We start from the raw sequence: 27,670 nt of genomic DNA on the forward strand, positions 1-27,670 counted from the left end.
ATTCAGAGCAGGGTTAGCAACGTGTACATTAAAGGTATTTTTGTTGCTGTTAAAATGGCAGTAGTTAGTAGCAGCAGGGATAGGTTGTGACTCAACTAAAGGTAAAGGGACACCTGACCATTAGGTCCAGTCGTGACCGACTCTGGGGTTGCGGCACTCATCTCGCTTTATTGGCTAAGGGAGCTGGCATACAGCTTCCAGGTCATGTGGCCAGCATGACTAAGCCGCTTCTGGTGAACCAGAGAAGCGCACGGAAATGCTGTTTACCTTCCCGCCGGAGCGGTACCTATTTATCTACTTGCACTTTGACGTGCTTTCAAACTGCTAGGTTGGCAGGAGCAGGGACCGAGCAACGGGAGCTCACCCCGTCGCGGGGATTCAAACTGCCGACTTTCTGATCGGCAAACCCTAGGCTCTGTGGTTTAACCCACAATGCCACCCACATCCCAAAACTCTCTAGGTAATTTGTTTCAAATGTTGGGACTTGGCTTGTAGGGCAATACTTCAAAATGAAGATTTAGGGGACGGGTGCCAAGGAATGCCGTGCCTCCCCACCCGCTAGGTGATGTTGAACTCCAGCTCTCATAATCCTTGACGTTTAGCCGCGCTGGCTGGGATCGATGACAACACCCAGCCTGTCACTATTTTGCAGGTGGGATTCTATTGCATAGTGGCACATTCAAGTTGTTCGTTTAAAGTGGATCTGAGCTTTTGCGTAAAAAAACCCCAGAACAGAACTTCTCTTTAGGGATAGTTAATTCTGAAATTCTGAAGGACCTTAAAAAAAAATTATGTACAGTATGCTACAACCGCAGCCAGAATGGTATTTGCCCAGAGGTGGAAAGAGGATGCTGTTACAGCCAAGGAAGAATGGCTGATTAAAATTTATGGATTACGCCAAAATGGCAAAATTAACGGGTGTGGTAAGAAACCACAAAATTTATTAAAGAGCGGGGGACATTTGTTGAATATTTGAAAAAATCATGGGATGCAAGTAAGTGCATTAGTAGGGCTAACTTAAATCAAGCAGTTAAAAGTATTATTAAGATTAATTGTAGAATAATTTAAAAATGTAGTAAAGTGGAAAATGCAGTGTTAAAAATTTAAATAAGATAAGAAACCACAAAACACGGGAGGAGGGAAGTCTAATGTGCATTTGTGTTGGAAGTATGTGGTTGTAAGGTGTGTATCTGTAAATTTTTGAAAACTGAAAACTCAGAAAAGGAGGGCTTTTGGTGGAAAAATGCACCGGGAACTGTAGAGTCACAGTTGCTTAGTGTGATGATGTAACACCTCCCAGAAACAAATTTGAATGAATGCTCAATTAGCAGCTGATGTCATATAACCTCACAGTACAAACAAACCAGAATGAATGTCCACAAAACAGGTTGTCTGAAAGGGACCTATATCAATGGGAAAAGCTTAGCCTGGATTTGAGGGTGAGGGAAGATTAGTTTCCCCATTTGGTTGTGGGAGTTGGCTATGAATCAACAAGGAGATGAAAATATTGAAAAGAGCTAAGTATAAGAGACTTGTGAGTTACTGCGGGCTTCTCTTTTGTTAACATCTGGATTAGGATATATCCCTGTGAAAATAAGTAAAAGGGTGTTGCTTCCATATTGGTCAAAAAGAATGCAAGGCCCTGGTCGCCGAATGCGAGTCTGCAAGATTTCAAAGCTTTGCAGAGTTATTTGCACACAATTTCCGACAGATGGTTCAAAGAAAGTTTTCCTCTTATGTACTCTGTGCCTTCAAATAAAAATATGGCACTTTCTAAACATATAGAAAACATTTCTCCTTGCAAAAATAATATATAAATCAAACGCTGTAGTGCCGTCTATTAAAATAAAGAGGTTAACAAAGTTCTATGATGTAGTCATATGGATTTGCAGCTTTTTTTATCTAATGGAAATGCGATGCTATTTTTTGTGAATTTAACAATAGATCCACAAAAGGATACCTACAGAAGTGGTTTTTCCCTCTTAGCATTTCATTAAGGGAGTTTTGCACACCGATTTTTAAATAGGTACTTGCTGTTCAGATCTTCATGCGGCAAGGCACTTATTGCAGCCCCTCTCAGCAAGATCTTAATCATGTAATTAGAAACATATGACTAGCCCCATTGAAATGTATGGGATTACTCCCTTGTCTGATGTTGAAGTGATGTTAAACATAAGTTGATGTGTTAAACATGGTAAAGTGCTTTATTGACTATGGCTAGACAGGCACATGGTTACAATTTAGCATATTATTTTAGCTACAGTATTCCCCTCCCCACTAGGATCTATACGTTTAAGAGTGAATTGCCCTTACCCAGCAATTTGGTTTGGGTGTATTGGTCCAATGTGCATATGAAGAAGCTCCCCTTTTGGTATTGAAAGAGGCCTCCTGCTCCATTTATTTTAAGACCTGGAGTGAGCAGGTCTTATTCAAATGACAGTATTCTGCACAGAGCTTGGACACTCCACTGAATGCCCATTAGGGTTCTGGGCGGGTATTCTAAAGGCCTGGTTCAAATATGCATGTTTATTGCTTGAAGATGGCAGTAGGAAGTGGCAACTTACAGGTGAGAATGAGTCGTCACAGTTCAAACACAGCAGGCGGAGCTTTCACATCACCATACAGAATTTCGAGCGCAATATTTCTCAGTGGATTTGGGGAGGAGAAGGGAAAGAACATTCCATTGCACAAGCAGAAATCCTCGCACTGATGGAATGCTCATGTAGCGCTGTGTTGGGTTCTTGTTGTTGTTTAGTCGTTTAGTCATGTCCGACTCTTCGTGACCCCATGGACCAAAGCACGCCAGGCACTCCTATCTTCCACTGCCACCCGCAGTTTGGTCAAACTCATGCTGGTAGCTTTAAGAACACTGTCCAACCATCTCATCCTCTGTCGTCCCCTTCTCCTTGTGCCCCTTCTCCTTGTGCCCTCCATCTTTTCCAACATCAGGGTCTTTTCCAGGGAGTCTTCTCTTCTCATGAGGTGGCCAAAGTATTGGAGCCTCAGCTTCAGGAACTGTCCTTCCAGTGAGCACTCAGGGCTGATTTCCTTAAGAATGGATAGGTTTGATCTTCTTGCAGTCCATGGGACTCTCAAGAGTCTCCTCCAGCACCATAATTCAAAAGCATCAATTCTTTGGCGATCAGCCTTCTTTATGGTCCAGGTCTCACTTCCATACATCGCTACTGGGAAAACCATAGCTTTTACCATACGGACCTACCACCCATTATTTACAGCCCATTGTTATAGTACAGAGTTCTGCAGTCTCAGATCATTATCTCACTCCTGCCCCACTTGCTCCCTCCTAAGATTAGCGTCTTCCTCCTAACCGCTATGGTTTCCTTCCAATCTGTGAGTCTTCTGCTAGGAGGGAATGCTGTCATTCACAGCAAGCTTGTCTAGCCCAGCAATGCATTTGCTAGGCTCTTTCCTTGCCAGTCAGCCACCAACCATGTATCCAAGGCCCTCAGGCCCTGTCCTTTTGCCTTCCTCTGGGCCACTCTCCCCCGTCTTCCTCCTGATTTGAATGCCAGACATGCATATGATGTCTGATGCTAATCCCCCCCCCCAAGAGTTAAATGATAACTCATCAGAGGCAGCTACAGTTGCAAATAGAAACAAAATATTTGTGAAAGGAAGAGGAGCAGGTTTGCTCAAGTGTGTTGCAGGTAGAAATACTGTTTGTAATGAAGTGAGAGCAGTAGTTGCTTGAATTAGCAAATAAATAAGTTTTGAGAATTTACATGCTAGATTAAAATTGATTAATTCATTGAGAAGGGGATTTAAGAAAAACACAGGGGCCTAATTTGAATAATAGAGTGCCTGGTATCTGGTGGGCAATATCTTCCTTTATTTCCACACTGTGGCTGCAGACCAAATAACCTGTCAGGAGAGCTATGAGATTCAGGTGAGGGTCATATGCTTTGTCAATCCCAGCAGGTATATAACAGGAAGACCAGCCTACCCAGACCTTATTTTAAGAATAACATTAGAACTTCATTTTCCAAAAAATAATGCTCATTCCACAAAATGTTTACAAAGTTCAGCTACTGCAAAAGTTTTATGCATTTTTAAAAATCACCATGGTATTTAACCATCTTATGTCCTTCAGAGGAGAATTTGTGAATTGCAGAATTTTAAATACCCGTCATCATCCTTGGCTTCACTCAATTTTGTTTATAACACTCTTCCATTTTCTTCTAGTCGTGAGGGTAGGGGGTGGGCCTCACAAGTGGAATAGCCTAGGGCCTCTCTTCATCTAAATCCGGCCCTGATCAGGGCAGGAGATCATATTCAAACTAAGCTCAGCAAAGTTCATGGTTGAAGGGAAGGAGTTTTCTGTGGCTCCGTTTTCTAGCAGGGCCATGAAATACAGCAGATATCAGGGCTGGGGAAAAGCTCAGCCACCAACCGTTCCCCAGAGAGGATTCATTTTTAACTAAGCTGCTGTGTGTGCACCTGAACCAGTGTCTCATTTTTCTCTTGTCTTTTTCCTTTGTCAGGCAGGGCTTGAAGATTCAATTACGGAGGGAACTGGCCGGCCTGGCGTAGATGGTGCTTTGCTTCCCCACAGACTTTACAGGCTTGCTGTAAGAATTTGTGTCGCATGCGAACCAGATTGCATTTTTAAACTAAGATGATAGGTGTATAGGGAAAGACCATGGGAATTAAAAACTACAGCGGCAAAGCAAAACACGAAAGTCAGGAAGCAAAAACAGCAGGTGATGTTGTCCTAAAAGGCATTAAGATGCAGAACCTGCAATTTGGAAAGAAAAATAACGTGCAGTATTATAGCTGAATGCGCCTTTGGCCCCTTCTTTCCTGGGGACTCTGTTTGTGCCCCTGCACTGGTGTGGGATGAGTGAGCTGAACTCTAAACCTCCATGTCTACTTAGAATATATACAAGACCAGCTCTGCCAAAAATGCAAGATGCTGCTTATAATGAATGGCACTTAGAGATATTATGCCTTCCAGGTGAAGCACAAACAGATGCTTCTGAGCAGCCTTCACTACTTCTGGCCTACTGAGCCAAACACAGACTACCAGACTTCTCCAAATTTGCAGTGGCTGCACTCCAAGAAGCTGCTTCCAACAGCAGTGTTCTTCTGCTCAGCCCAATCTTGCATTTGGAAGCATGCATCTCTCATGCATCTCGCTTCCGGCGAACCAGAGCGAACTGCCGACCTTCTGATTGGCAGGTCCTAGACTCTGTGGTTTAACCCACAGCGCCACCCGCATCCCAAGTAGTTTTTAGGCAGTGAGTAGCACCCAAAGGCTTTACAGTGTCAAATAGATATTGACCGGAGTGAAAGATTTTTCTGTTGGAATCAATCTAATAATTCCAACTGGATCCACAGCCAGGGAGGGCGGGATATAAATAAATGTTTATTAGTTTATTATTATTAAGAGTACATACACACCACGTTTTCTGGCATTTTCCTCTCCCAAGAGGCTAACTTGTTTTCCCTTCAAAGCCCAGAGCTCATTTGACAGTGCAATCCTATACACAGATTTGTAGAGTTGGAAGGGACCACGAGGGTTGAACCCCAAGTGCTTGAGGGTCCTCCACTTCAACTTGTGTTGGCTCATAAGGCTCCCACTTTTCCTCTGACAAGCCCCAGATTTCTCCAAGGCACCCCATTTCAGCTCGGAATTCAATATTCCTGCACACCCCAATATAAAAGTTCTGAAACTTGTTGATTAGTTGCCCAGATGGTGGCTTCACCTTTGTGTTTCATCACTACGTACACGCTTCCTAGCTTTTTTCCTCTGTATGGCCCTGGAACCAGGCATTTAGGAAACACTTCTGCACCAGTCGTCAAAGGCCTATATCCCTGATAATACCTCACTACATGAGGGTGTTTATTGTTCAAACAGATGTGACAGAAGACAATCGTGTTTCCTGGTTCTTGGCTTGCCTAGGTTTATTACCCAAAGCAATGAACGCATGTAGAACCATTGTACCAAGAACAGATTTCCATGTGGTAAAGTAATGGATGTTCAGCAAAATTGTGCCGTTACAGAAGTTTGCTTTTAAGTAAGCAAACATAGAGCACAAATGCTCCGTTTCACGTTGCAAGTGGAGAGGACTGTCCCATTCTAGTTTTAAATACAATGTGCCTCATTCTTCCATTGATTTTCCAAGAGGGATAATTAGCATGCTGTTCTGGGAGAATGTGCTAATAAGTTATTAGTCATGTGCTGCTTAAATACTTGGCTTTGGCAAATGTAAATGCCCCGCAGCCCAATACTGCTAAGCTTCCATTGCGCCAGCATATTTAATTGGATTTAATAGTGTAAAACTTCAGGACATTCTAGAACCCCTTTGTGTCAGAGTAATTGCATCCTGGAGAAGCCTGGGGTTCCTCTGAAGTGTATATCCTGGGCCCCTCCATGGGAAGATAGTTGGTGGCAAACAAGCTTCTCTGAAATACATTTCGGCCACCACAGCAGCCACCGCCACCCACTACAATGCCCCAGCCATCAAGGAGTGCTGGATGTGCTTCTACACTACATGCTGAGATCATGTGGACCAAAAGCAGGTCCCACCAGACTTTGCAGGTGCTCCCCGTGGGATGAATCTATATCCCCTAGAACGCTTCCCAGAATCAGATGTCAGAGAAACGCACTGAAAACGGACTATCAAATGGATTTCCTCCCATCTGCCCATTCAATCCCCAACACAGCACAGACTCGTGCTTTTTTGCTTTAGTCCTCCACAACAAAAGTTGTTGTTTTTAAAGATGCGTTGCACCCTTTATATCTAAACAGATATGTAAATTGCTTTGCATTTAAATATCCATTGATGTAGAATTGCTGCTGCCCTGACAGATGCCTGAGGCAGCCTCAATGCACCAGGACTGTCAACCCTAACCATGGTTACTCAGAAGTCAGCGGCACTGAATTCAATGGGATTTAAGCTCTGTCTTTTCCCATGGAAAGAAGTGATCTCTTTTGTTACCTGTGGACTTTATCAGTCAAAGTGAAGAGGCACATATGGATTGGCACCCGTCCCCTAAACCTTCATTTTGAAGTATTGCCCTACTAGCCAAGTCCCAACATTTGGAAAAAATTACCTAGAGAGTTTTGGGATGTGGGTGGCGCTGTGGGTTAAACCACAGAGCCTAGGACTTCCGATCAGAAGGTCGGCGGTTCATATCCCTGTGACGGGGTCAGCTCACATTGCTCGGTCCCTGCTCCTGCCAACCTAGCAGTTCAAAAGTACGTCAAAGTGCAAGTAGATAAATAGGTACCACTCCGGGGGGAAGGTAAACGGCATTTCCGTGTGCTGCTTTGGTTCGCCAGAAGCGGCTTAGTCATGCTGGCCACATGACCCGGAAGCTGTACGCTGGCTCCCTCGGCCAATAAAGCAAGATGAGCGCCGCAACCCCAGAGTCAGTTACGACTGGACCTAATGGTCAGGGGTCCCTTTACCTTACCTAGAGAGTTTATGTTTCAGCAGAAACACCCACACATCACCATTTTCTGAGTAACATTTGCATGCATAAAATGTTGCAATAAAGAAAGGACTTACATTATGGTTAAAGAGCATTATTACTGACTGAAGGATTAATTCATACATAAAGAGAAAAATGTCAAGAGGGTGCTAAACCATCCCTCCCTGATGCCTGGGTGAGGGAAGGCAGACAAGATGACAGGTGATGGACTGTGAAATCAAGCTAACCAGTTAGGCTGCGATTCTGACTCCGCTCACCTCATTGAATTCCATGGGGCTTACTTCTGAGTAGACATGGCTAGAATTGCAGGCATGCGGAGCTTTGTAATGGACCATTAAGGTGCTTCAAGACTCTTCGTTGCTTTTGCTGCATGCAAGGAACACCAAGGGAAAGTAATTGATTTTTAAATATATGTTGATCATATTTTGTGCGCCACAAGATACATTTACTTAAAACAAGCATTTCCATACAAGTAGAGGATGAAAAGGAAGACTTGTGCAAAAGAAACCAATTTCGGCAGAACAGAAAACATCAGATTAATGTGCAAATGGATGTTGGCATGATCTTTGAAATGTCCGTACATTAAGGTTACCAGCTTTTTTTCAATGAATCCGGGGACACATTTCAACTTCAATGGATTTTGTGTGGGGACTGATTTGTAAATCTGGGGACTGTCCCCGGGAAACGGGGACGTCTGGTAACCTTACCATACATCCCTACACAGAAGCTCCATGACTGACACTTGGGGGGGGGGCGGGAGGTTCTCAGCATGCAAATCAATGGGCAAACAGAGGGCTCCTAGAAGCAAGACCCATTGCCTTAGTGTCTTAGTGTTGCCGCTCCACCGTGTAGCTTCAGACCAAATCACCAACTTAGAATCATAGGATTGTAGAGTTGAAAGGGACCCTGGGGGTCATCCAATCTAACCCCCTGCAATGCAGGAATATGCAGCTGTCCCATACGGGGATTGAACCTGCAACCCTGGCGTTATCAGCACCACGCTCTAACCAACAGAGCCATGCAGGCCTTCCTAAACAGCCATGTTTTCAATCAAAGCTAAACAACAGAGAAGCCGTATGGCAGTCTTTCTCAACCTCGGCCCTCCAGATGTTTTTGGCCTACAACTCCCATGATCCCTAGCTAGCAGGACCAGTGGTCAGGGGTGATGGGAATTGTAGTCTCAAAACATCTGGAGGGCCAAGGTTGGGGAAGCCTGCCATATGGGTTATGAGTGATGGGAGAAGGAGGATGAATGCTCACCCCGAATGGGAAATCTAATCTGAGCTAATATTATGGCAGTTTCTAAGAAAGACTGCTATAGATTCGGGTGTTTTGGGGGTCCAAGCAACAAGGAGGCAGGAATGATCAATTCATCAGGCAATGTCATTTTAACTTGTCTTTAGCTGCCAAATTTCCACCAAAGGGCTTCCTATTCTTTTCTTTCTTTAAAAAAAACAACAACCCCTCTCTGCTTCTTATTTGGCAGGTCATCTTCTCCAGCTGTGCTGCTGCCGCTGCAATATTCCAACAGCCTGCTGTAGGGTGTGGGGTGCTGGCTGTCTACTGCAAGAGGAAAGAGGTGAGCGTCTGGACAGTACGCCTGCCAAAAATCCTTTTTATCAAGAGAACATCTTTTATTTCAGAGCATCCCTGCCCATGGAATTTCAGCAGTTGTATTCTGGAACAGGGAAGATGCAGCTCTGCTGAATGGATACCACAGCTTCAAAAGCACTCTTTTGTTTTGCAGGGTTTTATCTGATGAATCTCGTGGTAGGAGAATCTGGTGCTGTTTGATTGTTCCTTCTCACAGAATAGTTGCCGGTCAGAAATTGGCAGCCTGAAGCGTACCGGAAGGCAAACAAGGGAATGAGGTGTTGCGCACATCCACAAGCCATTCAGCATTATGCAAGAAGCCTATTGCACTGCAAACTTCTATGAGAAATTGTGTGGCTATGTAGCCATGATATCAGCATTATTTTGCATTAAAAATATACAGTGGTACCTCGGGTTACAGACGCTTCAGGTTACAGACTCCACTAACCCAGAAATAGTACCTTGGGTTAAGAACTTTGCTTCAGGATGAGAACAGAAATTGTGTGGTGGCGGTGCGGTGGCAGCGGGAGGCCCCATTAGCTAAAGTGGTACATCAGGTTAAGAACAGTTTCAGGTTAAGAACGGACCTCCAGAACGAATTAAGTTCTTAACCTGAGGTACCACTGTATAGGTTTTAGGCCAGGTGATGGTCATGGCTTCTCCCAACAAATCTTGAGGGCTTGTAATTCAGTTGATGGTGCTGAGAGTTCTGTTAGAGATCTCTAACTATTAGTATTTAATGAATTTCAAGTGAAAGCTGCATTTTAAGTTTGCATATTTGCCTGAGATGTGGGAATTAGGTTGGTTTGCAATGAGCAATGTACAATGAACAAATTTCCCCCCATCCCTACCTGCTTAGTACGAACAAATTAGTACTACAATCCCTAATGCAATTATCAGCACAAGGTAAGGACTTGCATGACTGGGTGGGTTAGCAAAGTCCAATGTAGCACTTTCCAGTACTCTCGAGCACACCATAATGGCTAACCTAAATTTGTAAAAGCCAGAGCAATTACTCTTCCTGTGGAATTTGCTGTCAGGTCCGTTGGAGATGCTGTTAAGAATGTAGCCGTTGCTTACCTGTCATCAAGCAGCGTCTTAATAATGTAGTTGAATTTGAATAAGCAGTTATATATGAATCCTGGTCCTACCTTCCGAGTGTGACACTGTAGATGAAATTGAATCTCCACTTCAGTTTTTAAGCCCGGGAATGAGCAAGCATCTTATCTGAATATAATTTGTAGGCTAGCAGCTGAAGCATCTGCTTACACGGGATTTAGTCTGTGCTTCTTAGAACTGATCGAAAATATTATCCTGCCTTATTAAAATCACTCTGCAGCTTTTCCAGTCATGTGTCAACGGGAAAGCAAAAACAAACACCAGAATGCATCTTTTTCCAAGCTGTGGTTTGAAAATGAGTAGTTTGCAGAGGTTCACTTTTGCCATTACAAATAAGCAAGGCTTTTGTATAGTTCACAGAACATTTACACTGATACAATACAAAAATATATATATATGCAAATTTTGGGCATATTTGACCATATATATATATATATATATATATATATATATATATATTTACAATTTTTAAGTATTTGTGAAAACATATTTCACAGCATTTGTGCATTTTTTAACTGATAAACACGGCACAAAATTTAGAGAACTACATTACTTTGCTGGTTGCTGTGCTACATTCAGCACAGCAGTCTGGGTTTCATGAGCTGATTTGGTCCTCATCAAATGCGGACTGAACAAATCCTCAAGCATCCCAAGCTGTAAATCAGCAACACCTTTTTAACCAATTAGAAAGCTTTTAATTGATTCACCCAACCAATTAATTGACTAAGCGCCACAGCCCTACTTATTTTGTTATGATTCACTGCTTCACAGATTATAATATGTTGATTAACCATGGCTCTCAAAACTATGATAATTCATTGATAAGTCTTCCATCACTTGTCTCCTTTGCTACAGGGTAAAAGTGCTCACTTCCCAGGTCAACAATCTCCTGCTTCTGTTCTTGGGGAAGCAGAGGCATAGTAGCAGCCGGTTTTCCACTTCAGAGGCCAGTTATCTGCCCGTCCTCACCAATTCCACTGCAATGCAATGACTTGTACCAGATCACAAAAGCTACGTCTATTTCTTCACATGGACGTAGCTAATCTTGCAGAGGCACTCCCTCAAATCACAGTGTTTTCTCCTAGCCTATGTTTGCTCTCAGATGTCCAACAAGGTCTAGCAGAGCTGAACTTCTGGTGGTGATGTGGTGGTGGCTCTCAAATTGGATGGCTTTAAAATGGGATTAGACAAATTCAAGGCAATCGATAGCTACTACTTGTCTTGATGGCTATATGTGAACTCCAGGACCAGAAGCAACATGCCTCTGAATAGTAGGGATCATGAGTGGAAGAGCGCTGTTGCATTCATATCCTGCTTCTGGGTCTCCCAGAAGTATCTGGATGGCCCCTGTGAGAAGGGAATGCTGGACTCTGATGAGTTTTTGGTCTGTTCCATCAGGGCTCTTCTTGTGTTTTTAACTTTTCCACCAGCTACAGGGCTGTTTCTGTTCTATATTGCCCTGTTCCTGTTGGGGATCTCTTCATAGTTACCAGCGCTATTGTTCTCCTCCATATTCCTGTCCAGAGACTTTAATGCAAAGCTAACATAAGGAGAGCAGAGGAGAGCTACTGAGCATTTACATGGGCTAAGGGACTCCATTTCTGTTGCCTCCCTTCTTCTGGAGGATTTGTACAACTGCCCGGAAACTGGGGTCTTCCAGCCATCTGTGGCCCACAGGGTCATCTCCATCAGCCAGCTCCCACAAAAGTGATACCACACATCCCATTTTCCCATGTGGCTCTCCTCCGCTGTTGTTCATGTGCAGTGGAACCCAAAGGACTGCAAGGGAGATGATCTACTGGCTTCCGATATTCCAGTGGCAACAGTAATCTCAATTTCCTCATTACGGAGCATGAAGTTTCTCTGTCTTCAGGCCTCCTTGTCCTTGTACCATCTGGGTCATCCTCTGCTCAGTATCATTTCCATTTCCACACTATCCTTACAATATAATTAGGGGGCCAGAATAGTGTGTGTGACTGACAAATGTGACCTCATTAGATTCTTCGGCGGTATCGAAATATTATGCACTCATTTGCATCTCAAATCCCCCAATTCCTTTGCATTTAATCCTTGTGGCCGCTTCGTCCTTTGCTGCAGTTGTCAGGGTTCGATTCTCATTCCCCTTTCACTCAGATCTGGCAGGGAGCACAGCAGAACTCCAGAGTTTCAGGCATCATTTTTTTAAAAAAACAAAACCCTGCAAAATAATCCCAGATACATGCATAGCTCAAAAATTTCATTTTTTAACCAGCTGGATGTTTTCTGTTTGTTTTTTTTTAAAAAAATGAGGAATATGCATTCTTTTACATAGGGCCCCAATGTCAAATTAGCACTGAAGTGACACCCAACTTCTGTTTGCCAACTGATAATGAAAATGTCCCTGAAGGTTGCATGGTCCCCCTGTGCTGATCACAGACACCACAGCATACAAATTATATGGTCATATTAACATCAGGATGGCTCTCTGTGGACTCATTCCTCTACATGGCGATTACAACATCTGGAATTCGAATCTGATTCAAGAGTAAGGCTGGATTTTTAGTTTAGGGTGGGGATAAATGAGAACCGAGACCTGTAAGGATAAGGCACTTACAAATCTTAAATTATAATTAAGGTTGCTGGCAACCACACCCCAGACATTGGCTGATAGGGAGAACTGTAGAGTCTCTGAATTCCCAAGGGGGCTTCATAAATTGGACCGAAACAGCAAAACCTTAACATACGTGGCTGAATTTGTTTAATTTTAAGATATTTAATTTGCGAAATACATTAACATCTCTGTGCATTTGCACTTATTTGACAGAAAAATGGAAAGAGATTTACAGTGGTACCTTGGTTCCCGAATCGCTTGGCTCCTGAACAAATCGGCTCCTGAACGTTGCAAACCTGTTCCGGTTTGCAAACATTTTTTGGAAGCCAAACATTCGTTTCGGCTGTCGGCATTGTTTCTGGGGCCAATCAGAAGCTGTGTCTTGGTTTGTGAACGTTTTGGAAGTCGAACGGACTTCCAGAACAGATTGAGTTCGGGAACCAAGGTACCACTGTACTTCCAACTGAGCAACTGGATAATGGCTGCCTGTATGTTTTTCCTGAGTTCTCCAAATTTGAATGAGCTTGAATGAGCTTCTTTTTAAAAGAAGAAATCTGAACATTCAAAACAGGGACCTGGAATATGTCCGAGGGGTAGAAGATTACAAATTTTCCTATTTTTGTGGGTCTTAGAACTTTTGCAGTTGGTTCATGTTTGATTTATATCTAGTTCTTGAAGAGCTTCTGCATTAGAAATGTATCCTGTATCCAACATTCCAAGCTACAAGGCCATAGGACAGTCTCCAGGTGACTGTGGTATGCTCTGGTTTCTGCCTTCATCCAGGGAACTTTCCTTAAAATAAAATAAAAAAGAAGTCTGGTGACAACTGCAAAACCTTATGTCTTGGGTTTTAGTGCTCCCCACTACTCCAAACTCAATTTGGGAAGTGGCACATAAAATTTTGGGTATTGAGGTCGTGGAGTAATTAACTCACCATTTCTGGGTACTGAAATGTCAGATCAGTCCAGAGTCTTGCTGTTTGGCATGACTTTATTCAGTATGACAATTCACACAATCAAAGACCATGGTTCTTGCCCAATACTAAAAATTATGGAATAAGATTTTGTCTTTTTTTGTGTCCACCGTAATCTGTTTGGAAGGGGACAAAATGTGCTAGTCTGTTGGGTATATACTGTACATGCATAATATTTGCTGCCTCGCAAGTGGAATTTCTTGTGAGTCAGTCCTTTTGTGTTTTTCCTTTTATTTGTTTCTTTTGTACTTTTGAATGTGACTGTAATGAATAGTTGCAAAATAAATTTAAAGAATGAGCATTTTAAAAACCTTCTTTCTTTTGTCTTCCCATCATAGAATCCATTGGGGCTCATTTCAGGAAAATGCAGGTCTGTGCATATCCCCACAACTACAGCCAGAAAGAATTAAGATACGGCAAGTTTCACCTTCTTGAAATGAGGCAGGGGCTGAAGCCGAAAAAGGAGTTGAGAGTGGTTTCAACTAAGAGGTGATATATATACTGTTCTCATGTTTTCGATTCAGATAAACACTTTTGAAGTGCAGTATATTCACTTGGGAAAACGTTGACCTCCTCAAAATTGTTTGCAGCGTTTTAGTGCAGCGAGATGCCTGCACAGATTCCCAGCTAATTGCAATGTGGGGGAAAGCAGCAGGGAATTCACACTTAGATAAGCTCAGGAATGAAGCACAAGCCTTGGCCACAGTGCAAATAAAATAACAAAAGATTTTCCATATCACAGTAATCATCATTGGCATTTTCCTCTTGTTCCACTCACAAACTCCTGATTAGATGAGGCCCTTGTAGAAGGTGTGCAGACCTCGAGTGCACGGCAACTGTCTCTTATTGTGGTGATTATTGTCTCTTATTGTGGCACACAGGTATTGCGCACCTGATTTGCTTTAGATATGTTCCTCAAATCACTGCTGACCCATATAGATGGTTAGGATGGGCATTGTCTGGTCATCAGTTTTGTTTATGTCTGAAATCATGGACCATCTTCAGTCTTCAGCTATTCTTCACACACTAACATAATCAAGGATAGTGCTTGATTCTCCTCCCTGGAGGAAAGGTAGCTTAGCATCTTTTATCTAATTTGCATCGGCAACATGGAGAAGCTTTAGGGAAGATGAGTTCTCTGCTTTGTCCTGCATGTAGCAACACACACACCCACACACACACCAAAATATGTCCCCATTGTGAGGGTTTGTGTTTGTTCAACCCCGATTGCTGCCGTGTCAGTGTTCTCCTGGGAAGGCAGCTGTCATGAAAAGAGATGCTTCTATCCTCTAATCTTCTTACATATCGTATATCTAGGATAAGGGTCTCAACTATTATGCTCAAAGAAGCAAGAAATGATGTGGAGTGAAATGCTCGTGTCATCCCAAGTTAACACTTCTCCTTGATCCTGTAAGACATTCGCTTTCTCCTGTCCTCCTCCTCCTCTTTTTGGTAGAGAAGCAGCTTTTGCGGTTGCACAAGACCTGTGCCCAGAGTATTAGTTGAGGCCACTTCGCCCTGCTCTCTGAATTCTAAGCAATTGAATTCTGGGGTCTCAGGCAAAAGTTTTCATTTTACATCACTTACGACAGAGAACATTTTGAATGGAGATGCTGAAAATTGAATCTGGGATGTGCTCCAACACTGGGCATGCCTCTCATGGTGTTCAGAATGGTACAAACTGAGTAATTTGGTGTTTGATTGGGCAATGTAATTTCACTATGTTTGTGTTAGGGTGTTTCCATGCCAGCGTTTTAGAGATGATCTACATGTGTGTGTGTTTTATTAAAAAAAAAAGCCCATGCATGATCAAGTGCTTCTTTGCAGCAAAATCTGCTTGCATGATGGAAGAAAGCTTTCAGTGTAAGCAGGGAGGGCACTGCTGTTTTTAATGTGGTCAGGCATTCAAACCTATGTGCATTTTGAAGTAATACAACCCTATGTAGGCTGTACCACATGTGCAACTTCTTGCAAATTATCACATGGGCATATAGACCAGCTCTTCTCATCTGGAATGCATCAATCTACAGAGGTGGTTTAATGAACTATAGTAATGGGGGGATGGATTTAAAACTGAATGTACATGCTAGTCAACCTAAGTTTTCCATTCACTTTACAGAAATGAGAAACGCAAAAACTGGTTTAAGGCCCATCTCTAAAAATGACACCTGAGAGTGACAGCCAAGCTGGTAAGATGAGACTTCTAACAGGACCAGTCTATATTGATGAGCAGCATGCACTAGACTTTCAAGCACTCTCAACAATGCTTGATGGCAAATTATATCATCCCTTGCCCACATTATTCTGCTGGAAAATTCTCCTGTTCCCGGAAGGAAATGCAATTTGACAGAAATGTACGAATTAAAAGGAACAAAATGTAATTAAAATGGCGATAGCACATAATCTGGTAACCCACTTTAGAGGCTCAGAGCTTCATCTGTGTGGGTTTTTTTTAAAAAAAATGTTTTATTTAAATGGATTTGAAGCAAACAAAATGACACACAAAGGTTCCCCTCTATATTATCACTTTGCAAAGCAAGCCAGATCAAAAGTTGTCCGCTGCGTCCATCTGCTTTGTGCACAATGAGAAATGCTTGATCTAAGATGGCACTCAGCTTATGCAAATGGATTTTTTTCCAAACCTTACTACAGAATTTCATTATTAATAAAGACACCTAAACTAGAACTGGCAGGATTAAAAGGAGAAAAAAAATCCTGCAGAAATAGTGGAGATTGAGTTGAACATTTCCGTGAGCATTAACCGTATACATAAGAAATACAGGCATGTGTTTGTATGAAGGAAGAGTCAGCATTGCAACCTTCTAGAATCTCTGGGATTCATTTCTAGCCTTGCTATTCATCTCTCCATCTCCTTCATATATACCTTGTCCTTTGAAATTGATCTCCGCCCCCCCCCCCAAATGCATTCAACAAAAGTACCTACTTTTGTCTGGATACAGGGACACCATTCTGGTGTCCACCAATCTATATTTTAACCACCAATCTATATTTTAGACCACGTGTGAATCTTGTTCAGGAAGATTTATTTCTCAGACCAGCTCACTGGGTTCTTCACACCAAGTGACTATTTTTATAAAGCAATTAAATGAGCCTTGTATAACTATTTGTGCCAAAATTGCAAATCCCTTTCCTTCAAAAATAAAGGATGTGGCTGTGGCTGTTTAACCTGTGTAGATAGCACTGCTAGAGTTAGTATGAGACAGAAAATTAAATCACAAGAAATGCTCCTGGAATGCATTGCACTCTTTTGCCATTTTCCCCTAACACAGCCCAACAAGGCTGTTCTTCTTTTAAACCCTTGCTGTGGATCTCTCCAGCTTGCCAGAGTCTGTGCACGCACCTGAAATCTCTTAATCTCATCCCCATCCTCTTGAAAAGTTACCCATTGGTGGATCATGTCCAAGGTTAGCAAACATGTTGTTCCTCAAGCATTCTAATCCAGCCTCATCTTAAAGTTAGGGTGGCCAGTTGTCCTGCTTTGCAGAGGACAGCCTTCTATCTGAAGAGCTGCCAATGGACAGATCTCTCTTCTACTGACTCAAGTCTGGATTGAAAATAAATAACTTCGATGGGGAAAGGATGCTGCCCATCAACACTTAACTGCATTTGGACAGCGGACTAAGTGGGCACACAACTCACCTATTCTTGGTCTTCTCCAGTATGATCCACAATCTTCTTCAATGTGGTGAGATATATTGCATTTCTATTTATAGTGTATGTACCTCTATACCAGGGGTCAGCAAACCTTTTCAGCAGGGGGCTGGTCCACTGTCCCTCAGACCTTGTGGGGGGCCAGACTATATTTTGAAGATGAAGAAAAGAACGAATTCCTATGCCCCACAAATAACCCAGAGATGCATTTTAAATAAAAGCACACATTCTACTCTTGTAAAAACACCAGGCAGGCCCCATAAATAACCCAGAGATGCATTTTAAATAAAAAGACACATTCTACTCATATAAAAACACGCTGATTCTTGGACTGTCTGCAGGCCGGATTTAGAAGGTGATTGGGCCAGATCCGGCCCCCGGTCTTTAGTTTGCCTACCCATGCTCTATACAGTGGTACCTCTGGTTGCGAATGGGATCCTTTCTGGAGGCCCGTTCACAACATGAAAAGAACGCAACCCGAAGCGGCACGTCTGCGCATGTGCGAGTTGCAATTTGTCGCTTCTGTGCATGCGCGTGATGTAATTTTGCGCTTCTGCACATGTGCGAGCGGCGAAACCCGGAAGTACCCCTTTCTGGTACTTCCAGGTTGCCGCGGGACATAACCTGAAAGAACGTAACATGAAGCGGACATAACATGAGGTATGACTGTACACTTAATGAGCACCTTTTAATGCAAATATCTGTTTTGGTAATGTAGTTCCTCCTTTTCCATGATGCACAAATGGCCACTTTATTTACAGGGCTGTCCCTTTGCCTTGTGAGGAACAGAACTGGAAGCAGGAACATCCACCACGGAGGGACGCTGGCACTTAGCTGGCTTCCGAGCATGTGTGTAGCTATGGGTTGTGGGGAGGGAGAGGTGGTAGAGAGGACACTGCAGTGCAAGAGTTGTAGAGGGAGCATGAGATTGGATCTGTTGGTGTCTTTGCAATGTGCCAACCACCCTGCTGCCTCCCCCTCCCTGTAAGCCACAGCTATGCTCTTTCTGGGAGGCTAGGTGAGTGCTGCCACCCTGCCCCACCAGATGCTCCTGCCTGAGAGAATGCAAACACTTTAAGACTGCAACCCTATGTGCAACTTCCTGGGAATAAGCCCCATTGAAAAAGCACTGGTAGGATTGCCCTGGTGTAGCGTTCTTAAGAAAGTAGCCTTAGTTGTGTCATGCGACAAACAATTTAAATAAGGGAAAGTTGGCAAGTCACTCCATAAATTTTGTCAAGCAGCATATGACAAAAATAAACACACGAGAAAAACCCTCCTAATCTGATATCCTATAAATACCACAAAACACTTGCAAAAAAACCAAAAACCCGTTTAACCATTCAGTCTGCATCAGAGCACTGCTGACTCCAAACAAAAGGATGCTTTAAAAAAAATCTAAACTGTCCTTATAGACCTTACTTTAAAAATCTAGACCGGGGTTGTCACAGTCATGGTGAGATTTTGAAGTGAAGAAAAATGCTTGAATTCTCCACCATATACAAACCACAGAGTTGGAGTGTTCTCTGTTTAAAAACTAAACAAGCAAAGCAATTTAAAAATGAAACAAATAAAAACCAGAATCTTGACAAATAAATAAAAGCAACTTAAATGAAAGCAAAACGAAAACAGCTGTGTGGATGTGCTTATATAAAGTTAAATATAAATAATAATACAGAAAATTAAAACAGAATAAAAACAGTGATGTTAATAGAGCTCTGTGAATACATGGTTCACAGTAGCTCACTAAGGTAGGCCACTTCCCACCAGTTCCAATTCATGCCCTGAAGTTTCTGATAATGTGACACTTCTGTCTGTGGTGTTTGATCTAGGATGGCTCATCCACTCATGAAAGCCACCACTTAGACCCTGGAGTCACCAAGTGATGAAAACACAGGCATGAAACACTCAAACCAATATACATTTACCGTATTTTTCGCTCTATAAGATGCACTTTTTCCCTCCTAAAAAGTAAGGGGAAATGTGTGTGTGTCTTATGGAACGAATGCAGGCTGCGCAGCTATCCCAGAAGCCAGAACAGTGAGAGGGATCACTGTTCTAGCTTCTGGCTTAGTCGCACAAAGCCTCTTCAGGGCAGGGGGAGCCTTCATCCCACTGCCCTGAAGAGGCTTCGTGCAGCTATCCCAGAAGCCAGAACAGCGATACCTCTTGCTGTTCTGGCTTCTGAGATTCAGAATTTTTTTCTTCTTGTTTTCCTCCTCCAAAAATTAGGTGCATCTTATGGTCTGGTGTGTCTTATAGAGCGGAAAATACGGTATTTATGGAAATGGAGGCATCCAAATCTTGGCCATGTTTTCATCTAACTAGCCTGAATTTCTGGCTTTTAGGGTAGGATTGAAATTAAAATTGAATTTGTCAACCTCTCCCCTTTAGCCTAAATTACAAATCCACTCCTGCCCAGTTCCCAAGAATTAGAATTAAAAGCTAACAAAACTGCACTTGGGCTTTTTAAACACACTCACACTCTTTTCGATAATCTGGTAGTTCAGTGAGAAGACTCGATAATTCCAGTTAGCTAGCTAACTTGAAGCTTGAATTTTCAAACTTTGGAGCCTACTAAACTGCAGTGAGTGGCATACTTAATTGACTTTTAATATATTTACAGCTGTCAAAGCCTCTCTGATCCCCCTCCCCCACCCTTCATTTGACATTTGGACTGAAACCACCAAGACAGCTTTCTTACTTCCAGAAATCCCAGCTGAAGAGAGGCAAAGCAGAGCTGCAAGAAGAACCTTCTGTCCATCCTCACATTTCCTTCCACTGTGTCCCTGTTCTGGAAGCCAAGGGGATCTTGGATCCAAAGCCTGCGCTGCTGTGGACAAGTTGGAAACAGAATGTTACATTCATTGGCCCAGCTCCATGGCAAACGAAGATGGATTCCGAATTTCTGACAAAAATGGAAGTGGCCAAAGTGAAAGTTGAATCATGAGGCGGAACACACAGTCTGCTCCTAAGCTTCAGCTTCGTCGAGAAGGGCCAGTGATGCATTCAAGAGGTAAAGATGCAGCTCTCACACACACACCCTGTGGCATAAACACATTAGAAACAAGGGAGAGGCAAACAGCACAGAAAGTTTATACTATTTATATCCATGTACTATCTGGGATGCGGGTGGCACTGTGGGTTAAACCACAGAGCCTAGGACTTGCCGATCAGAAGGTCAGGGGTTCGAATCCCTGTGACGGGGTGAGCTCCCGTTGCTTGGTCCCTGCTCCTGCCCACCTAGCAGTTTGAAAGCACATCAAAGTGCAAGTAGATAAATAGGTACCGTTCCAGCGGGAAGGTAAACGGTGTTTCCGTGCACTGCTTTGGTTCGCCAGAAGCAGCTTAGTCATGCTGGCCACATGACCCAGAAGCTGTACGCCGGTTCCCTCAGCCAGTAAAGCGAGATGAGCGCCGCAACCCCAGAGTCGGTTACGACTGGACCTAATGGTCAGGGGTCCCTTTACTTTTACCTTACTATCTGGAAGCCTTGAAATCAGCAATGTAGAACTAGTGGTCCTCCAGATATTCTTGGACCCCGGTTCCTGTCAGCCCCAGCCAGCATAGCCAATGGCTAGGGATGATGTGAGTTGAGCCACATCTGGAGATGTGGGGTCCACACTGGAAGGTGAGCCATGGGCTCCCCATCCCTGTGATGGAGCTATTTCCAACACACTTGCCCAACAAACTATTTTGGAGGATTGTTGAGAGCCTTCAGTGGATAAAGGGGTGTTTAGATTGGGCATGGTGAACTGGTAGCCCTATGAGCCACATCTTTGTCACCCACAGTGTAAATCTAGGATGCAGTTTGAGACATCTTCTGTACTTGACTTGGCGGAGTACACTCCTTCTCATCAAATTAGCAATCTTCCTTTGAATTTCTGTGGCCCAGTTTATGATGTCTTGTCAGTACTTCAAAAATTCACTGTGACTAGACCCCAGCAAACCAATTCATATTCTCTGACGGGACTACCCTGCAGCTATTTAGAGAGGGGTTAACGCTATGGGGAATCACAGAAATCTGACCATGTCGGTCTTGTGAAGCCTAGAATTTTGTGATGTCCCAGGGTACATTTGCACAACTAAAATCGCCCACACTTTGGTCTGACACTTTCTTGACGTGTGTATACATCAAGATCTGGAATAACCCCTCGTCTCCATCTGACACATAGCACATCTGATGTTCCCAGTTAAAGTATTGACATTACACAAGGCCAGAGCCTGCAGGCCACTTTAGGATGGTCTGGATGCGGTCAGGGCTGAATTAAAGTGATATATCAACAAGCCTTGTCTTTTGTTGACAATTTTACTCTGTACAGCCTGAGAAACATACGCCCTGGTTAATGTCTTGCACCAGTTCCCTGTATAGAAGCAACTTCTCAAGACTGCTCCTCTGCAGGCTCCTGATCTTGACATCTCCTCTTCTTGGCTCCCCAGCATCCCTTAAACTTCATTTCCTCACCAGCTCTCCCTGAACGCCTGTTGTTAAATCCCTTCTCTGTTCTGCTGATAGTGCTAATTCCACACTTCTTTTGCTCTGCCTCTCGCCTGTCTACCCAGACATCAGAAACCCACCAGCCAGATGACCTGCTTATTGCTTGCTGCTTGATTCTTATATCCCCAGGCTGTTTCCTCCCTTATCGAGTCTCTTTCCTTGAGCCATGTGCCTATCTTTTTTCGTTTGTTCCTCTCAAGTGGCATTCCCTCCTTGGGCTCACATCTTTGCTTAGTTCAGCTGTTTCCTTATCCTGCCCTTATCCTGTCATCTTCGGAGGCTGAGCCAGAGGAGGGAGCTCAGAGCGCTGAAAGCTATGGCGTGTTTGGGGAGGGGGGCGGAAGGCATTTCTGAGCAATGCACACCAGGGTGCTCCATCTCCCCATACACTTGCCCTTTCCTCCAACCCCTAACCTCTGTATTACTAATGACGGAACAGGCATCTTGGCAATTTATTACATTTGTAAACCCCCCCCCCAACACTTCATCCTAGGAAGCTCAGGGGGCACACGCGGACCACCTGATCCATTATTACCTTGCCCAATCACTGAGATTTGAGGGTGAGAGCACACTTTCCCATGGCTCAGACAGACAGTCATAAGGACCAGAAGCTGGGCATTCAGTGTTGTGGGCCCAAGCCTGTGGAACTCCCTCCCAACTGAGATTAGAGAAACTGAACTCCAGGCAAACACAGCAAAGACTTTCTTATTCCAGCAGGCATTCTGAGGTAGCTCGGGTTTATGATCAATTGTTACTGTTTTCCGTCCGTTTGGTTTATTTTTTGGTTTATTCTGTCCGTTTGGTGTATTTTTATGTGCGCCACTAATAAATACTAGTGGGACATGAGTGGCACTGTGGGTTAAACCACAGAGCCTAGGACTTTCAATGGTTCGAATCCCCGCAACAGGGTGAGCTCCCGTTGCTCAGTCCCTGCTCCTGCCCACCTGGCAGTTCAAAAGCACGTCAAAGTGCAAGTAGATAAATAGGTACCACTCCGGTGGGAAGGTAAACGGCGTTTCCGTGTGCTGCTCTGGTTTGCCAGAAGTGGCTTAGTCATGCTGTATGCCGGCTCCCTCAGCCAGTAAAGCAAGATGAGCGCTGCAACCCCAGAGTCGGCCACGACTGGACCTAATGGTCAGGGGTCCCTTTACCTTTAGCGATATATAAACAGATGAAATGGTTCTTCTCCACCTTTAATCCTCACAATGAACTTGTGAAGCAGGTTAGGATCAGAGAGTGTGTGACTGGCCCAAAGCCACCCAGTTAGCTCCAAGTGGAGATTTGAACTCTGATCTTCCTGGTCCTAGTCTAAGGTTCAAGGCATTGCCCTGCTCTGGCAATGTGTGTGACTGGCATGTGTTTTGAACTGGAAGTGTGTACGTGTGGCATGCTCAGGAATGCCTCTGAGAGAGAGACAGGTGGGAGAGAGAATTACTGAGGTACCAATTAGTCTGGGGATTTCACACAACATTCACTCTTCTGGGTTGTACCACCTCCAGCTGATCCTGTGAATCCCCAGTCTGTTCCTCTTGGACTAGCAGAGGCTATCAGCATGGGACTTTGTGGCTTGTTTGGACCTGAAGTAGAGTCAGGTCTATTTTCCTGTCTGCTTTCAGGTGTTTCTGTGTTCCCTGGCCTGGCAGGCTAGAGGCAAAACCATGCCAAGGTGTTTGAGGATGGGAAGGTGGGGGCTACACATGTCCTGCTATACTGCCTAACTCATACCGTGGACTTGACTTGTAGCATGTTTGCCAGAAACCTTGACCACCAGACCATCCTCCTCCTCCTCTGCTACAGAGATGCACGAAGTTGTCTCCAGGCACAAATGCAGGAACCGCTTCCAAAACCAGCTGTGGTTATTTGTCTCCCGCTATCTGTGCAGCTATAATACAGCAGTACAATGCCTCTGGGCATGTACAGAGAACACCGTTCTCACCATAGAGAAACAACAAGATTTGTGCGTTTGGTCTCCAGGTAGGGAGTGAGCCACTGCAGTTTCCGTCTAGAAAATGGCTTTGACCTGACCCCTTGCGACTAGAGAAGGGAGGGCGAAACTCCCACAGATTTGCCCTGGAGCGGATCCTACCCTGGTGCCCCTCCTTAGTTCCCCGCCAGGATGCGTCCCTTTGCCTCCTTGATCAGCGGCACCTTGTTCAGACTGATGCCCTCCTCCTCCTCCGGCCATGTCCAGTCCCCGCCACCCCCTGGAGCAGGAGGGAGGCACGAGGGACTGCGCTGGTGCAGCAGCGCTCACAGCTCTCTCCCGATCGGCTGCTCTTGGCCGTCCTTCTCGCTTCCTCTCCTGCCGAGTTGCTCCTGCTCTCTTCGTCCGCATTTGTTCCATCGCCTCTCGCTCATTCCCCTCTTTTCTTTGCGCTCCCTCAAATTCTCCAGCAAGCCTCCGAAAGCTCGGCTGCCCTCGTTTATGCGCCGAGCTGGGGCTCTCCTCTGCCGCCGCCGCCGCTGCCGCCGCCACCCCACAATCTGGGGCAAGGGAAATGACCCCGATCTGCACCATTCAAAGGGAAGCCCCAGCCCTCCTGGAAGAGATCTGGCGGTGGTGGAAGCGGGCTCCGTGCCTGGGCAGCTCAGGGGCCAATCCGAGAGGGGCTCTGCCCCACCCGCGCACCACATTGGCTCTCCACGCCCCATGAAGGCGCTTGAGGCAGTCGGGAGGGGAGGGTACCTAGCGGCGCTCCGCTAACTGTGGCTGCTTCCAGCTGTGGTTCTCGCCCGGGCTGTATCTTTTTTCTTATGGCTGCCTCCCGCGGCCAATGAGGAGGGTCTGGAGGGGGCTCGGGATTGGCTGGCGCCGCGGCTCCGGGGCGGAGCTCCGGCTTGAAGTTGGAGTGAGGGATCCAGCTGTGAGGTGCTCGGAGCGCCCAGCTTTTTCGCTCGCTTCTCCCGTCCGGCAGAGGCAGCGGCGAGGAAGAGCATCCCTCCTCATCGTCCTTCCTGCGGCTCCGGCTCCGCGCGCGTTGCATCTGCTCTTCCCCACCCCACACCTCGCCCCAAACCTCGTGTCACCCCTCCCCACCCTCTCCAGTAGCCCCCGCAGGGCGGGAGGAGCCCAACCTACAGGAGAGGCTCCTGGACACCCCCCACACCCTCTCTGGATCCCTTCCAAACCCTTAGGATACCCCGCGCAGTCCCCGGCACAACGAGGATGCTGAGGCTGGAGGAGTAGGAGCGGAGTCTCCCCATTCAGCCGGACCTGAAAGAGGCGCCCCCCGCAGCAATCTCCGTCGTCTTCTCCTCTTTCCCGCTCGCCCGGCAATGCGCCCCGGAGTTGGAGCGCGGAGGAGCTGGGTGGATCATCGCCGCTAACCGGGGACTCCCTCCTTCCCCCAGCCCTCCTTCCCCGGCAGCCTCAGGATCTTGGGGGAGAAAGAAGGCGCCAAAAGTGACGAGAAGCTCCCGTGCCGGCTGCGGTCTGGATCCCGATGGAGAGAGCGGGGTTTACGCAGCCGCCCCAGCGGGAGGGGAGGAGGCTCCCTCGCCGCTTCTGAAGCCCCTTCCTTTCCCGAGCCAACCCCGCTGCCACCCCACACCGCGATCCTCCCCATGGCCAGCGATTCTTCCCCACCAGCCCCATGGCCGGCTCATCATCCTAACGCCTAAGGCGCTCCTGCCCTCTCCCAGCCCGCTCCCTGCCTCTCTTCTCCCGGGGCGCATCTTCTTTCCTACGGTCAGCTCGTCGGACCCGGGTCTGGTGGCCGGAGAATGGACGAGGATGGACCGCGAGCAGCCGAGGAGCAGGACCCGGAGGAGGACAGCGCCTCCAAGACCTTCGTCCGCCTTAACGATCTCTCGGGAGATGGAGGTCGCTCGGTCCCCGGGGACAAGGAGAAAGACCCGGGCAGCGGGGACTCGGACGGCGAAGCGCTCCCTTACCCGGCCCTCGCGCCGATCGTCTTCTTCTATTTGAGCCAGCACAGCCGACCCAGGAGCTGGTGCCTCAGGATCGTGTGCAACCCATATCCTTTTTCCACCCCCACCCCACCCCCCAAGGTGACAGGGGCAGGTGGCCGCCGCCGGCGCGGCCAAGGTAAGCCGGGGCAGCCGCCCTCCCCTCTGCAGCTTGAAGGTAAGCGAAGTTTCCTCTCCTCGCTCGTCCCAGCAGCCCAAGAAGTTGCGTCTTCCCGGGTGGGAGTGGGGGGTTGCTGCCGCCGCCATAAAGACCTCTGGACCACCAGCCTGCAAGCTAGTCCATTTGTTGCAAAAAGCTTTGGGGGGGGGGTAGACAAAATGCAACGCAAATAATTGAGGGAGGAGAAAGCTGTTTATTCCCAGAGGAGGCAGCCTGTCGCATGCAAGGCGCCTTACCTTTAAAAAAAAAAAAATAGGGGGGGGGGAAATATTATGATGGTTTCCAAACTTTTGAAGCTTTTTCTACAGGGCAGGAAAGAAGTGGTGTGTGGTGTTTTCTTGTGTGCGTGTGTGTTGGTGGAGATCTCCCCGTCTCTGTGTCTCTCTGCTACGTCTGTCTCCAATTCATGACTTGGAAGTTTTTCCAGAATCTGTTGAAGGGGTTTCTCAATGTTTCCTGCCCTACTAGGCAGGGATTTCTCTGGGGCTGAAGTCATAACATGGAATTCCAGAAAAGTACTAGAAAATGGAAACAATATGTAACTCTCAATGGAGAGAAGAACTATGGGAAGGAAACAAGAGCAGGTCTCTCGCGCGCTCTCCCTCCGAGACGGATTTGCTCTGATTCCCTCTTGCCTTTTCTCTCTCTCTCTCCCCTCCGCCCCCCCCCCCAAGCTTTCCTTCTCATCTTTTAGCTGAGGAGATGAGAGCCGGAATAAAACTTAACATGGATAATCCTGGATTGCTCTGCTACAAAAACACAACATCTAAAAAAGGTCTATCTTCTCCCCAGGAGGAAAGCCTGGCGGACAGTTGCCACGATAGCATGATCAACTCGGAGGGTACAGTTGCGAGAGAAGTTTGAAGGGTGGGGGACCTAATCTTCAGGAACCTGCCCCCCCCCTTCTGTTCTTTCTGTGCATTTCCGATCCAAAGAACTATGATTCCAAAGCAGTGGCGTAGCGTGGGTTGTCAGCACCCGGGGCAAGGCAAGTAATTTGCGCCCCCTAACCCGTGGATTTGCGCCCCCTAACCCTAACCCCCAGATGTTGTGCCCGGTGCGGCCGGCCCCCCCTGCACCCCCCACGCTACGCCACTGTTCCAAAGGACAACACAAACACAAGTGCCCCCACCCACGAGAAACAAGCCTTAGGGAAGTCACTGGGCATGTATGAATGTAATCCATCTATTTATTTATACACGCAATCTACCTCCCACCCTCACCTCAGACCCAGACATAACAATGTGTCCTGAGCTTCTGGCCTCACATTTATTAAGCAAAAGTTAGCATTTCCCAGACGCTTTCCCCCCCCCCCCTTACTCCCCAACCCGCACCCTCCCACCTTCTCTCTTGAACTGTGGATGGATGCAGAGGAGATATAAATAAATAAAGCTTTTAATAATTTCCCTCGCCTTCAACAACTAGGCAATTTTAGCGGGGAGATATGAAGAATGTTTCTTTTTTAAAAAGTCTCTGTGTGAGAGAGAATTAGACTGTAAAGGGAGTTCAAGGAAGCCAGCGACTGCTCCATCTACTGCAGTGACAAGAGAATGGGGGGTTCTCCGCCCCCCCCCCCCTTTTAAAATATAATTATAGCATTTGCATGACAGAGAGAGAGAGTCTTTCTGGCAAACACATACACAAAGCTGCCCTAGCAGAAGCTCCTTTCACACCCAT

At 45.8% G+C, this 27,670-nt stretch overlaps 2 protein-coding genes and 1 long non-coding RNA gene across 13 annotated transcripts in view; 2 read left to right on the forward strand and 1 right to left on the reverse strand.

The window, feature by feature from the left end:
* LOC310672643 overlaps nucleotides 1-20,230 on the reverse strand; it is a 106,704-nt gene extending 86,474 nt beyond the window's left edge. The window contains exons 1-3 of one of the 3 annotated variants that reach the window (XR_014508701.1): nucleotides 20,110-20,230; nucleotides 17,394-17,551; nucleotides 8,912-9,295 (exon numbers count right to left, since the gene is read on the reverse strand). This is a non-coding gene — a long non-coding RNA (uncharacterized lncRNA). Of the gene's footprint in view, nucleotides 1-8,911; nucleotides 9,296-12,479; nucleotides 13,553-17,393; nucleotides 17,552-20,109 lie in introns of those variants that run through there. The other 2 variants (XR_014508702.1, XR_014508700.1) reach the window with 2 other exon arrangements.
* LOC310672630 (uncharacterized protein) overlaps nucleotides 1-20,234 on the forward strand; it is a 55,007-nt gene extending 34,773 nt beyond the window's left edge. Inside the window, exons 4-9 of one of the 7 annotated variants that reach the window (XR_014508682.1) lie at nucleotides 4,503-4,589; nucleotides 8,945-9,329; nucleotides 11,026-12,083; nucleotides 14,072-14,222; nucleotides 15,853-15,922; nucleotides 20,116-20,234. Coding sequence is in view for 2 of the 7 variants with exons in the window: in XM_083430116.1 (XP_083286242.1) it covers nucleotides 4,503-4,589; nucleotides 8,945-9,037; nucleotides 14,072-14,143 (252 nt within the window). In the remaining 5 variants the exon portion in view is untranslated. Of the gene's footprint in view, nucleotides 1-4,502; nucleotides 4,590-8,944; nucleotides 9,330-11,025; nucleotides 12,446-14,071; nucleotides 14,237-15,852; nucleotides 16,149-20,115 lie in introns of those variants that run through there. The other 6 variants (XR_014508683.1, XR_014508684.1, XR_014508686.1 and 3 more) reach the window with 6 other exon arrangements.
* A 4,540-nt stretch (nucleotides 20,235-24,774) lies between these two features.
* Nucleotides 24,775-27,670, forward strand: part of CACNA1G (calcium voltage-gated channel subunit alpha1 G) — a gene marked incomplete at its 5' end in the record, with an annotated part of 323,156 nt that continues 320,260 nt past the window's right edge. Inside the window, one exon of one of the 3 annotated variants that reach the window (XM_083429993.1) lies at nucleotides 24,775-25,880. In XM_083429993.1, the coding sequence (XP_083286119.1) occupies nucleotides 25,627-25,880 (254 nt within the window). The remainder of the gene's footprint in view (nucleotides 25,881-27,670) is intronic. The other 2 variants (XM_083429994.1, XM_083429992.1) reach the window with 2 other exon arrangements.

The sequence above is a fragment of the Podarcis tiliguerta genome, assembly GCF_965153285.1.
Source record: "Podarcis tiliguerta genome assembly, chromosome: 2".
NCBI classification, from domain to species: Eukaryota; Metazoa; Chordata; class Lepidosauria; order Squamata; family Lacertidae; genus Podarcis; species Podarcis tiliguerta.